The sequence below is a fragment of the Teleopsis dalmanni genome, chromosome 2 (assembly GCF_002237135.1).
Source record: "Teleopsis dalmanni isolate 2A chromosome 2, ASM223713v2, whole genome shotgun sequence".
In the NCBI taxonomy this organism is placed as follows: domain Eukaryota; kingdom Metazoa; phylum Arthropoda; class Insecta; order Diptera; family Diopsidae; genus Teleopsis; species Teleopsis dalmanni.
The window spans coordinates 88,433,097-88,446,426 of record NC_051847.1 but is presented as its reverse complement, the minus strand read 5'-3'; the positions used below and the strand labels follow the sequence as shown (position 1 = coordinate 88,446,426).

At 28.6% G+C, this 13,330-nt stretch overlaps 1 protein-coding gene across 1 annotated transcript in view; it reads right to left on the bottom strand.

Annotated features, from left to right (window-relative positions):
• Positions 1-11,195, bottom strand: part of LOC119675011 (PDZ and LIM domain protein Zasp-like) — a gene marked incomplete at its 3' end in the record, with an annotated part of 50,859 nt that extends 39,664 nt beyond the window's left edge. The window contains exon 1 of the mRNA XM_038086173.1: positions 10,926-11,195. Coding sequence (XP_037942101.1) covers positions 10,926-11,195 — 270 coding nt within the window. The remainder of the gene's footprint in view (positions 1-10,925) is intronic.
• Between the last annotated feature and the right edge of the window lie 2,135 nt (positions 11,196-13,330).

The following is a 13,330-nucleotide window of genomic DNA, read 5'->3' as shown; positions in this document are numbered from 1 at the left end:
AGTCATGCCTTTCTTTGTTCTGTACACATTATTGTATTTTATTCTGTTATATGAGAATTCCACATACATTAAAATTTATTAATATGTAAAATTGCTCAATATTACTTGTAAGGCAGGCTGTCGTTAAGCAATTTTGGATTAATTGCACGTTCTTCACTTGTAACAGAAATTTTACAGAACAACAATTAAGGCTGTTGTTTTGCCTAATTTCATTTTATACGATTTTATATTAGATTCGGAAAACTTTTCTCAATTGGGCGTGTGCGTTAAATATCAAATGTCTTTGAAAACTTTTCATACACAGCGAAAAATATAGTGTAAGTTAATTAAAACCTACCATATTAGAGAAAAGCTAGAGAATTTTTAAGTTGGTAGCACTGTAACTCATCGTAAGTTAATGCTTAAGCAAGACATGACAATGATAGTATGACAAGGTATTATTTATCATAACCACTATTTTCATCGCAATTCATTATATAGAGTTTAACCATATATTAAGATACGAAAATTAGTTTATTATATATCAAAAAAAAAAAACAAAATATTGAACTAGATACTTGCATAAACTAAGAGAGTTTGTAAGAAATTGATTTGTATAGTGGATAAAGTGTTTACAGGGATGTTAGTATAATGACATGAGTAACTTAGTAACAAAGCAACAACGCAAAGTGACAACAACAAAATTCTTTCGATTACACATATTTTGTTGATGGCCCATTAAAAAATGATTATGTTACTCAATAAACTAGTCACTATAAACTTATAGTTCACGGAATTAACTGTTTGTTGCAGCAGTAATCAAATATATTTGCACATAATCTGTTGCAAACTGTAGTCCTGATATGTTCCAGAAAGGTCGAGTGTGACAGCTTTAGAGAGAAAATGTTTCTCTCACTGTATTCTCAAAAACTCAACATATTTAACAGATATACTAGATATACTAAAACAACACACCACAAAATTTCTTAAAGGCTTTCTTTAATACCCATGTAATAAAAGAGGTATAATATGCATGGTTGATACCATCATTTAAAAGAAAAATAGGGCTCAACTAAAATAACTGCATGAAAAAAAATAGACAAAAAGTTAGGACACAAATAGAGTAATAGCACGATTCGGTAACAATAGGTCAAGTTTTTAGGTCTTTAGTAGGTCTTTCTCAAAATAGTCTTATAATTTATTGAAAAAACGATTGAACCATATCTTAAAAGAATATATTAAAAATTTTAACACTTTATGACTTTATGAAGTAATTCATATCAACAAATACAAACTTCGGTCACTCATTTAGACATAAGACGAGAAACATGAAAGTTATACAAGGACATTTAACAGAATTATCATAAGATGATTTCAGGAAAGTATGCAATTAAATAAAAATAATTTAAGAACCAATACAGTAATTCACAGTAGGCTAAGCAAGACAGGACACAGTAGGCTATATTATCACCGTTCTATGTTTGAATTAATATAAATGGAAGTTACTGATTTTGTAGAAAAGAAAATGAGATCTGAAAACATGTATTGGTAGTTTGTACGGTACTGCTACATACTCGAAAGATTTTACAGAGAAGAAAATGAGATTTGAAAGCACGTACTGGCAGTTTGTCCAGCATTGCTGCATACTCGAAAGATATACCAGGGGGAATCTTATACTGGATGAAGAATTAAAATTCTGTAAAGTAGGTTCAATGTTACAATTTTTTAGGGAATCTGACATGTTAAAATATATTCTGAATCCATTAAGATGGCATGATAAATCTCTAGGTTGTGGTGCGGAATTTCTTAACTGAATAATAACCCTTATCTGTTAAATAAAAAATATCTGTAAATAAAGAATATGTATTGGGTTTGTAAATAAGTTTTTAACGTATAGAAAATTTCATAAAACATGTGGATTATATGCTTTATTTTCTTGATCTGCATAAAACTATCGCCTTGTCTTATTATTAACCCCTTTTTATTTGTCGGTACCTCTGTCTTTCTGATTGTGATTTTTTTTTACCTGTTTGTGCTTGTGGGTAAATGAGATTTTCACTCACATTCTCTGGAATGGTCTGGATTTGATCTGGAACACGAACATCAAATTACTAAGAAGTTTCTATATATTTTAGCTTTCATTCGGGCGGAGTGCCTTGTGTTCTATTAAAGTTGTTTAAAAGCACATGTCATTAGCCATGGTACTTTGCCTTATCCGCTCTTTCTATGATTTTCAATTTGAATCTCTTTCTGTTTGCCAGTTAACATGCAAGCTAGTCTTTCAGGACGTGTGCTAATCTAATAATGATGGTGGTGCCAATCTGCTTCATAGAAAGATGGTAGACATTTAGGCTCTTTATGTGAGTTCATGGTGATACCACAATAATAAATAAATAGTTGATGCCTTGTTTTTAGAAAACTTAAAAGACATTATTTTTTTAATGAAATAACCTGTTATAAATTTCTAAGATTGAGGAGATAATATTTATTTTTTAGGGACGCTGAATTTTTTTTGTGAGTACACCGAGATTATGCTTTGTATAAGATGATGTCTCTTATACAAAGTTTTCGGATGTATGCTTCATTGATATATATCCACTATTATATTTCAAATTGTAGTGCGGGAATTAACAAACTTTTCGAAAAAATCTTCAAATATTTTAGTGTCAAGTTAACTAATGTCAGACATAAATTAAATCATATAACTAATTTTAAAATATATATTCATATAAGCTGAGTTTATTTTTCTGCATAATTTTTTCACGTTTTAATTAAATTTTGCACTATGTACAAAGTGCTCCAACGCAAACCGGGCTGAATGTGTATATTTACTCCCTCAATTTATGTTAATTAAACTTTTGTACCAGCAGCCTGTGAGGATATGTACTATAAGTATGAATATGAATCTGCTGGTGTGTGCCTGATTGTGTGGCTTTAATAGCTTAATGTAGTTACTCCGGCATTTAGTGTCTTCTTGCATGGAGGCACACAACCGGCACACTTGTGCCCAGCCCACACATGCGAATGAGTGTACATTAAAAGCACAACCTTCAGCGGAATTGTTATTTCATGCTGTGCATATCCTTACAGTAGGAATCCAAAAAATTTTACCATAAAAAAGCACTTTGTGATGCGGTTGTGTGTACGAAAGTATCTAGAATGTGTTTGTGGATAGGTGCCAGGGGAAACAAGCACAACCTTGTAGCGTAGCAGGAAGCCTTTAATAAAAAAGAAAGCTCCAGGTTTAATACCTCTCGCAGACCAAAAACGCAGGACATAAAATCAGCAAGTGTTTCATGTCGTTCGTTCGCTTTCCTCACATTACTCTTTCAACTGATCACTCTTTTATCCATATTTAAGGACGGTTATATTTTTGGTATCCTTGTGAGCGCATGTTTTTTATGCGTTTGTTTAACAAATTTTTTAATTTTGCAAAAACAGTAAAAGTGCGAAAAAATAACATTGCAGTTTACGTGGTGCAGCCATATGTGCTCCTGTGTGCATTAGCTATCCCACCGCCGTTTCGCAGTTTATGGATGTAATACCATTTCTCACCTATGCCATTTTTTGGCGTTCCGTTGTTTGTTTATGGACGCATATTTTTGCATGAGAAAGTGTGACTTTGCTTTCAAGTTTGTGTCGGAGCATATTTTGATATTCTAAAAACTGGAGTTTATAGTAGGTATCTGTGGTAACAATAGTTTCAGAGAACGTGAATAGATGTGGCTGCGGTTTACTGATTCCACCTGAGTCCAAATATGGTTTAACATGTAAGAATGCGTGAAAAAACTGAAATAAAGAAATTTAATATTATTTATTGGTTAAAAATGTTTTTAATTCAATTTAGAAAAATTATTTTTATTTTAATTTAAGGCATTTAAAGAAAAATCAGTGCAGTTCTTAATCTCGGAGAGGGGTATAAAAAAAAAAATTGTTTTATAAATGACTTAACTAAGATTGTCCTTAGTCTTAAGAGACATAAGACAACCCTTTCAAGGTAGTATAAAAAGAAAGGCATATACCCTACTTAAGATCGTGTACTTTTTAATATACCAAAGTTCAAGTATTTTCGGGTATTAATTTCAAAATGCATCTTACCCTTGTTCTCAATGGTATCTCATCTAGAAGAAAAACAAAACATAATAAAGAAATATTATTTGTTGAACAATATTATGCATAAAAGGGTTAAATACTGTTCTACATTTTGCTTACTATTATTCCATTAAAATTAAGATATCCTTCGAAAAATACTAAAATTACAATTTAATACAATATTAATATCATATAATAATTTCTACAATAAATAGTCTCTAATTATCATGTACATTTTTTTTAACAAGTAAATTTATTTTTGCAGAGAAAATAATTAAAGTAGTTCAGAAAAAATGGCTCAACCACAACTGATGCAAATTAAACTATCCCGTTTCGATGCTCAACCATGGGGTTTCCGTTTACAGGGTGGCGTTGACTTTGCTGCTCCATTGCTAGTGCAAAAGGTAAGAGTCTATTTATGTTATAAATTATATTATACTATAAAAAAAACAAAAAATATGAAAATGAAGTACTTCGTGGCACAGTTTTCCCCTGAATATCAAGAGAATTATCTTGTAAGAGTTCGGAATCTTCAGATACCGAAATGTCTCTGGATTACTGAAGAATTTCTATTTTTATAATATAATAATAATAATAATTATATGAAAATGAAGTACTTCGTAGCAAAGTTTCCTCCTAAATATTAAGAGAATTATGTTGTAAGAGTCCGGAATCTTCAGATACCGAAATGTCTGGATTACTAAAGAATTTATATTTTTATTTATCACATAATAGACTATCATTTTTATATTAATTACTCATTATATAGCTATAAAATAATATATTTTATATTTCTAATATAATCTGTCTGTTTATATAAGCTATATGCTTCTCCAGTATTCTTGAAAATTAAAAGGATTTTCGAAAAAAAATTCGAAAATAAATTCAAAGAAACCAATTTGTGTTCCTATTATAATTGTCACGTTTTTCGCTTTTTCTGGTATATAGAAATTATAATAAAAACTGTATTCTAATATCGCGCCGTTTCGTCTCGAATCTGGAAAGGAACATTATTAAACATTTATTAAAAGAATACATGAGCATTCTGATCTTCTGATATTTATATTTTTAAGGCATTTATAATTATATTTCATATAACGTCCTAATGAAATATCTTTCAATTATTTGAAAGATTAGATTATTTAAACTTGAGTTAGAATTTAATGGAACTTAACAAAATTTTTGGTTACCCTTTCTAAAATTTTTCTTTAAACTATTTTGAAAGTCAATGGTCACTGCCATAACAATTTCATCATAGATAAGCTATGAAAGAGAGGAAATATGGCTCAAATTAATGATCACTTAATGATCTGTAGACCTATAGTCAAAACTAAATATTTTAAAGAAACAGTGGAGTAAAGGAGAGTCGAATTCATTTACAATCTGACACATCTGGCGAAGCTTAAATTTAAAAAATCACATAGACTTTCTTTTATATGTCATAAAGAAATTTTTGGTTATTATTCAGGTCGTATAAATGTACTATACCCGGTAGGGTAAAGTATCTCAAGAATACGAATTATATTCTATAAATATAAATAAATAAATAATGAAGTCAGCAGACACTTTTTATGTTCCTAAAGTGTCATTAACAATGTTATTACATTTGAATGACTAAATAGAGATGGATATTGGATTAGAGGGCCTAATTCCTCTATCACAATGGTATCACTACGTCCCAATTTACCTTAAGTATGTTGGTTTCCAAAACAAGAAAATAGTAGTATTTACTATCATTAAATATTAGTGAAATTGGTACAATAGGACTTTTATGACCGCAGTACCAGCTGTAAGGCGATTTCACGTCAATAATTTTGATATAAATAATATGTAATAGTATTTAATATTCATGTGAAATATATAATATTGAGTAATACGAATGGTAGAAGAATAATAAAATTCGTTGGCAATCAAATAGATATCGAAGACATCCATTACATTCTATTTAAATGTACTGGACAGGTTCTCCTAAGGTAGTTTTGAAGAATTATATGTATATATATATATGGAAGCGAACACTAGAGAAAGAACTCCAAGCAAGCGGAAAAATCTTTGGGTAAACTAAAACACTTGGAAAAAGTTCGTTATGGTTCAATGTTCCCCTGGGAACGTAATGGAATGAAGAAGAAGAAGATATAGGTAACATATTTAAAAACTTTATTCTAAATATATTGAAGGGAATAAAAAGCTTTTTCAGAAAAATGTTATAATTATGGTTTATTAATCATATCAAATTTAACAATATAAATGTCTATCGCATGTCAATCAGATAGAAATTTTTAAATATCCTTTGACGTTTGAATTATTATTGCTTTTAGAAAAAATATTTTGAGAGATTGCTACATTGCATTAATAAATAATACGTTTTCTATGTAGTCCCAAAGAATTCTAACATAAAATTCAAATATTTTTTTTTTCATATACATTGTGCAAAAATCTTCAAATAACTGAAATAAAAATAGCAGGAAAAAAGTATTTTATGATATTCAAGTTTATGATAAAGCATTTCAAATTTTGAAAAAATATATTTTTGCGCACGGCACACTTTCGTTATATATAGTCCAGACTGGATAGTAATTTATAGTTCGGTAAATTATATATTATCTCTAAATCTCTAAAATTATTTACTGAAAAAAAATATATTTTTGCAAGCCGCCTAAGAACAAATCACATTCAGTCAAGACATAATTCTCATGCCAAATGTCAACGATAAAACATTCTGACTTTTGTTTTCAAATTCTAACAAGATTCACATGCTTCAAACAAAAGTAAAAATAAAATATTATAATATAATATTATTTATATTAAATAACGCCTACATGTATAAAAAATCTTTTAATTGTTTTTGTTATGTGCGTTCCTAGAATGTTCCAAACACAGAGGCATTCCATATACATATGGCATATTACGAGTATATTATAAAATAAATTACGATAGTTTGAATTTTTATCGCTTTCAACTGTAAACATTTTATATTAATTATTTAAAAAAAAAATAAATAAATAAAGAAATATGTTTATTACCACACGTACTGTAACATTCATTTAAAGTTTCTTTAAATTTCAAGTGAATCACGGCTTTTCACTGTGTCCATCATGCAAATTGTTGATGGTCATCAACTAAAAACTAAAACCTCCAGTCAGTAAGGCAGCGATGCCGGAGCATTAATTCCATAATGTACGGGTATGAATACATGAAATCGGAAATGCTGACTCACCTCATATCGAAGCACATTTTTTATATTTAAATATATTTTTTTCTGAAAATTATTTTAAAAAAACTTGTATGCAAATTTATTCGGAAACTTATCTCAAATTGACTTTTAGAAAGTAAATAAAATATGAGCCTTCAATTAATTCTCCTACAATCTGTTGTGTCAACACTTTGATGTGAGATGGAATGCAAGTTATTAATATATATATAAACATACATATATTTAAAGTAATTAATATATAGTATTAAATTAGCATATAGTTTTCGCAAACATTAAGGCACTTGAGTTATTTATTTAATTATTTTGGTTAATATAAATATTTACAAGAGAATTCATCTATATTGTATGAAAGCACTTAATAGATTGTTTATGAACTATAAACTCTTATTTATTATTAAAGTTAGCTATTTTGTATGAATTTATTATTTAAAAAAAAAACTTAGTTTAATATTCCTTTAATTTCTATTATAATTATATATTTACAATTAATTAAATACGCATACATTACTTCTCAGAAATTATAGATATGAAATACTTCATTTATATTCGTAATAAAATAGAATATCTGGCTTACATACTCCTCCTCCTCCACTGCGAATGTATCATATACTTTAAATTAAATTTAATTGCACATGCATATATATATATATATATATAAGCTTATGCATTCATACAATACAGTATAATCTTTAACAAAATGGTTTTCTAATAAAATCGCATATAGATAAATATGTTTAAAATAATAAAAATGTAATTCAGCGCCTAACAAAATATTTGATTGAAGTTGAAATGAGTAAAATTCTGTAAGCCATTGAAATATTGACTGAGCAAATTAAAATAATAATACAACAAAATCGATGTAATCCGAGTATATACAGCTCCACAGATTAAAAGGGCTATAAAATTGGCAAACCACATATGTCAGCACTAATTAGTCCAGAGATAAATTGAACAATACAGCCGCAATTTATGCTTGCAGTTGCAATGCTAGTGCCAGTGCCAGTGCCAGTGCCAGCACCAGTTCGGTCCAGCCACAACTACGTTAATCCTGTCATGGCGCTGGCTACGAACTGCATCAGAATGATAAACCAAAAATAAATATGCTTGTGTATATAAATATATAAATTTTTTTAAATGTTTAATATCGATAACGTAGATTTTTTAATATGGAATTATGGTTAAATTGATATATTTGTTGCATCAACGGATAAAATGCATATTTATTTTACTCACAACCAATTAATATACATATTTTAACATTTTTGTTTCGCAAATGAAGCCTTTTTACCTTAAAAGTAATTTAGTATTTATTCTCATTTAATTTTTATAAATTTATCTTAATTCGAATTGCACTTTGATGATGTCTGGATACATTGTTAAAGTTATTAATGAACATCATTTTCATTGTAGTTTATTTATTTTCTTAATTTCATATACGAGTATATTCGATTAATTTATTAAATTGATTGAACGTTTTTTGCAGGTCACATCACTATCTCATATATTCCCGAATATCCAGTAGCAGTAATCGATTAATTTGAATCATAGTTTATAGTGCTGTGATTCGAGTCCTGTTGGATAAAAGATTTTATATGATTGTTGTTAACTTTTATACTAAGTTAATACTTTTTTATAATAGCGGGGTTTTTTCTTAACAAATTCATATTTTCTATTTAAACCAAATTGCACCAAATTGCAACCAATTAAACCAAATTTTGTATTTAAACCAAATTGCACTAACTGTACTAGATTAGAGTTTGGGATGAAAGATTTGTTATTGACAAAGGATTGTAAACTTATTTAAATAAGTTTTTATTTATATTTTAATTAAATAAAATAAATCATATAATAATATTTTACCTATTAAATCAATTCATTTTTTTTTTTTGAAAATAATGAAAAATTATTTGAATTACCACAAAAGAAACCCATTTATAACAGAATTATAGACTTGGAACTGAAAATCTATATAATTATGGAACGGAAACCGATACTGAACCGAACTGATGTAAATTTTTTCACATCATAAAATTGCAATATTTCATATTTGCAATATTTCATTCCATTCCGGTATGATCTAGTACTTAAAAGATTGTAGATTAGACAACATAGGTTGTAAAAAATTTTTATAAACTTAGAGAATTTTTGTCTATATTAGCACTATTTTGGTTAACAAAAATATACCATTCAACTTCTACTAACAGCATAAAATACTGTCAGAATAATTCAAAGGCATTTCAATTCTTTGCCATGTTATAGTACTTGAAAAGATTAAAATACATAAACCATCCAAAATTATTGATTGGTTGGTTCCAATATTAATATTAATTTAGTCTGTTGTTTTGTAGACAGTTCCTTTAAGTCCGAATCATGGGAAGTCTTAAAAACTTTTCGAAGTCCTCAACACTCGCTAGAATTCAGAAATTATTCAAAAGCGATTTATCCAGAGTGGCTGTTTCAGACCTCTACATTTAAACAGCAGGGTAGATCTAATTTAACAGTTTCGATTTCGTGTTGATGGTTATAGTATTGTAAGATACTCTATTTTGACTAGCTGTACTGTAATAGACAGAATATAACAACTCTTTTTTTTCTTCTTCTTTTCCTATATATCGTTGATAATGCATATTTAAAATTTTATTCGGGTTATAGTTATAAACTAATAGTGTCAGTAGCCAAACTCTTTTATCTACGGCCCGATATTTGAAGGTTTTGATTTTATTATAAAATTACTAATATGGAATTATGCTAATTATACTAATTCCATATTAGTATGGAAGATATTTTTCTTGCTAGATCTTCAGTTTTTTGTTTCCCAGGTTCTTATTTTGCCAGTTCATTTCGTTTTATGTTTTCTCCACTATTTTGATATTCAAGGACTTTGATAAGAAACACAGCATCTTTTGGTCAAAGTGATTAGTTGCCGACTCCTTTGTTTCACTAGGTCGGAGGTTTTAGTGGCGTAGCTTAGAAATAATTGAGCTTAGCTTACTAATAAAATTAAATAAATAATGATGTTTTTTCTCTTTTATTTATTTATTTTAAAAATGCGTTAAGGGAAAAATACATTTTTTGCATCATCTTAGAACTAACTTAAAAACTAACAAAAAAAAAGATAAGCAATATTTACACAATAAATAACAATTTCAAATTATTAAATAATAAATTGAAAAATAAAAATTATAAAACAAAAAAATTAAATTAAAAGTAAAAATTGTTTCAATAAGTAAAATAACATTAAATTCATATTGGATTTATAATATTTGGGTCAATCAAGCTACATTATTGAAAATACAAGAGCAAGATAACAACAATAAATAATAATATATTTTTGTATAATTAGTTAATATATGATTTTAATTTTAAATAAAAAATAATTACAAATGTTATGAAAAATATTTAAATTTATATCTTAAATTCTCAATGTTCTAATAACTTTAAGTTAAAGATTAAAATATTTATAAACAAATCCTGATTTATCTGTGAGAATCACAAAGTCTAAAGCATGCAGATTCCGTTTAATTTACATGTTTTGCTGTGATTTTCTAATTTTGTAATTAAATTACGCAAAATAGTCCATGAAACACGCTAAACGATAAATATTTTAACAAAATATTCCAGAGCAAAGACAAAGTTTTACACAATCCTGCGAGAGACGCAGCGAATGCATATTCACTGCATACCCTGTTTCGTACTGAGGACTCAGCACTATTTTGATGCGCTTGGAACGTTCCTTGAACGCTTCTCCGTTCATACCATCCTTGCTGATGTTTTTACTGCATTGATGAAGAGATGCACTTGATTTTTCCATCATTTGCTCGTTTGTATTTACTCCAATTGCTTGGAACAACATTGGCCAAAGTAGGTTGCTGGCACACTGACACACGTGCTGCTTACTTAAGGTATCCATGTTTCACTTAAAATTTTGTGCTCCATTTGCACTACTTGCAACAGTTGCATGGAGCAAGCCACTACACAGATGCTGCATGCGACTGAACTTGTGTAAGCACTGCAGCTTAACTTTAGCCCTAGTCTGTTTTCAGTTAACACAAGCGATCGTCTTAACATTCTTCACAGCTTTGGTGCATTTAATTTAATTATTTTACAGCCATGCACTTGCTATGTTTGTTTAGTGGCAACTATGTATCTGCGCTGTACAAAATCAAATTACATACTTACATCTTCAGGTTGGTGCGTGTCTTCGCCTGTGAGCGAATGCAGAAAATTATCATTATTTGCAGATAATTGAACAAACATAAATGCAGTGCTAAGGAGACAATTTTCGCCTCAGTCTCGACTTCAGTCTCCATAAAGCATGTCAAATGTTCGCTTAAGGGCACTTTTACTTTTAAGCACAGACAGATATGCGATTTAATTAAATTCAAAATTTTTACTCAAAGCTCTTTTATCCGCGCAGAGGTGTACGAGTATCTACAGCACATAAATTTGTACTGCAGTATTTATTTTTATTCATAATTTCAAGTACGAATGTGTAAATGAATTTTTTGCACATTTTATGGGCACATTCAGTTAAAGTGCACTTAAGTAAGTGCGTTGCCAGCGGCAGTAATTGATATTCAGTCAATTATAGATACATTAATGCCATAAAATAAATATACGTTTAGGTACATTTATAATTTTGACTTTAAATAAATATGAAGTACAAGTATCTTTCAAAAAACTATTCGTACCTTTCTGTGAATTTGAAAGTTGAAAACAAATATCTAAAAATATGGAAGTTGTTAATAATATTAAAAAATATTATTTTTTATGAATATAATATGTATTTATATTAAATTTATACCGAATATAAAATTTGATATTTTAAGGAACAAAAATAAGCTTTAGAATACAAATTGCTGTCAATTAAATATATGCCTATTTTCTTAATATAAAGATGTCATTGTGCTTTAGTAAGTTGTACAGTACTTGAAGATATATACGACATTATTTAAGAATCTGGTTTTATTTATTTAAAACGCGAGCTAAATTTATAAAAAAATAGTGAAATAAAACTTGGAAGAACTTTTTGAATTTTTATTATTTCACATTTTTATTTAAAATCATGCTTTTCTCTACTGTATACCTTCTGCTTAAAAAGTATCGGATTTTGTAAATAAAACACACAAATTTTAATTTTATTCCAAATGTATTTTATCTCCTTCAAAATATGCACCTTCTGAAGCGATACACATATGCCAACGCTTAACCCAATCCTCCATACACTTTTCGTAGGCCCGTGCAGGTATGGCTTTTAGTTCCTTCAACGAATTCTCTTTTACCGATTCAATGGACTCAAAACGCTTACCACGAAGAGGCAATTTGAGTTTCGGGAACAGGAAAAAGTCGCACGGATCGAGATCTGGATTTTTGGCGGCACACATATTTATATAATATGTCGAATATTCAAAAATATTGTGCGCTTAATGGATGATATGTGGTGAATATTAGACCCTTTAGGCACCTCTCGTTTTTTTACTGCTTTTCGCTAACTTTTTACAATTATTTTATATAATAATATTTAATTTCAAAGATACATATCTTAACAATATTTGGTTTTACTTAAGTAATGAGACTTTAAAGAGAATATTAATGTAATATTATATACTCGTATATATGCAGTATGTATCTTAGAACACGTTTGTAGAACAACTGGTAAGAATGATAATAAGAATAATATATTATTTTAAAAATAATTCAATACACTCTAGCACCATTTTGTATTGTCTACTAGAAACAATAGAAATTAATTAAATTGGATTAACCACTCGGGGATTTTCAAAGCCATAAATCATTCTGTTAAGTTCGTTTAACTCTTTAAACTGACTTAAAACTCAAGTAAATGCTGCAAAAATTTCTGTTCCTTGCTGAAGTTATTAATTGCAATTCTTGTTAGGATTAAGCACAATGGCTAGCTTAAGGGCAAAAGAGTAAAATAATTTTCTTAAGGATTTTTTTTGTATTGAAAAAACAGCCATCAACATTTAAAGACCAATTTCTGTCGCTTTGCAATCCTGATGCCATGAGTATTCTTGCAGTTTTTTA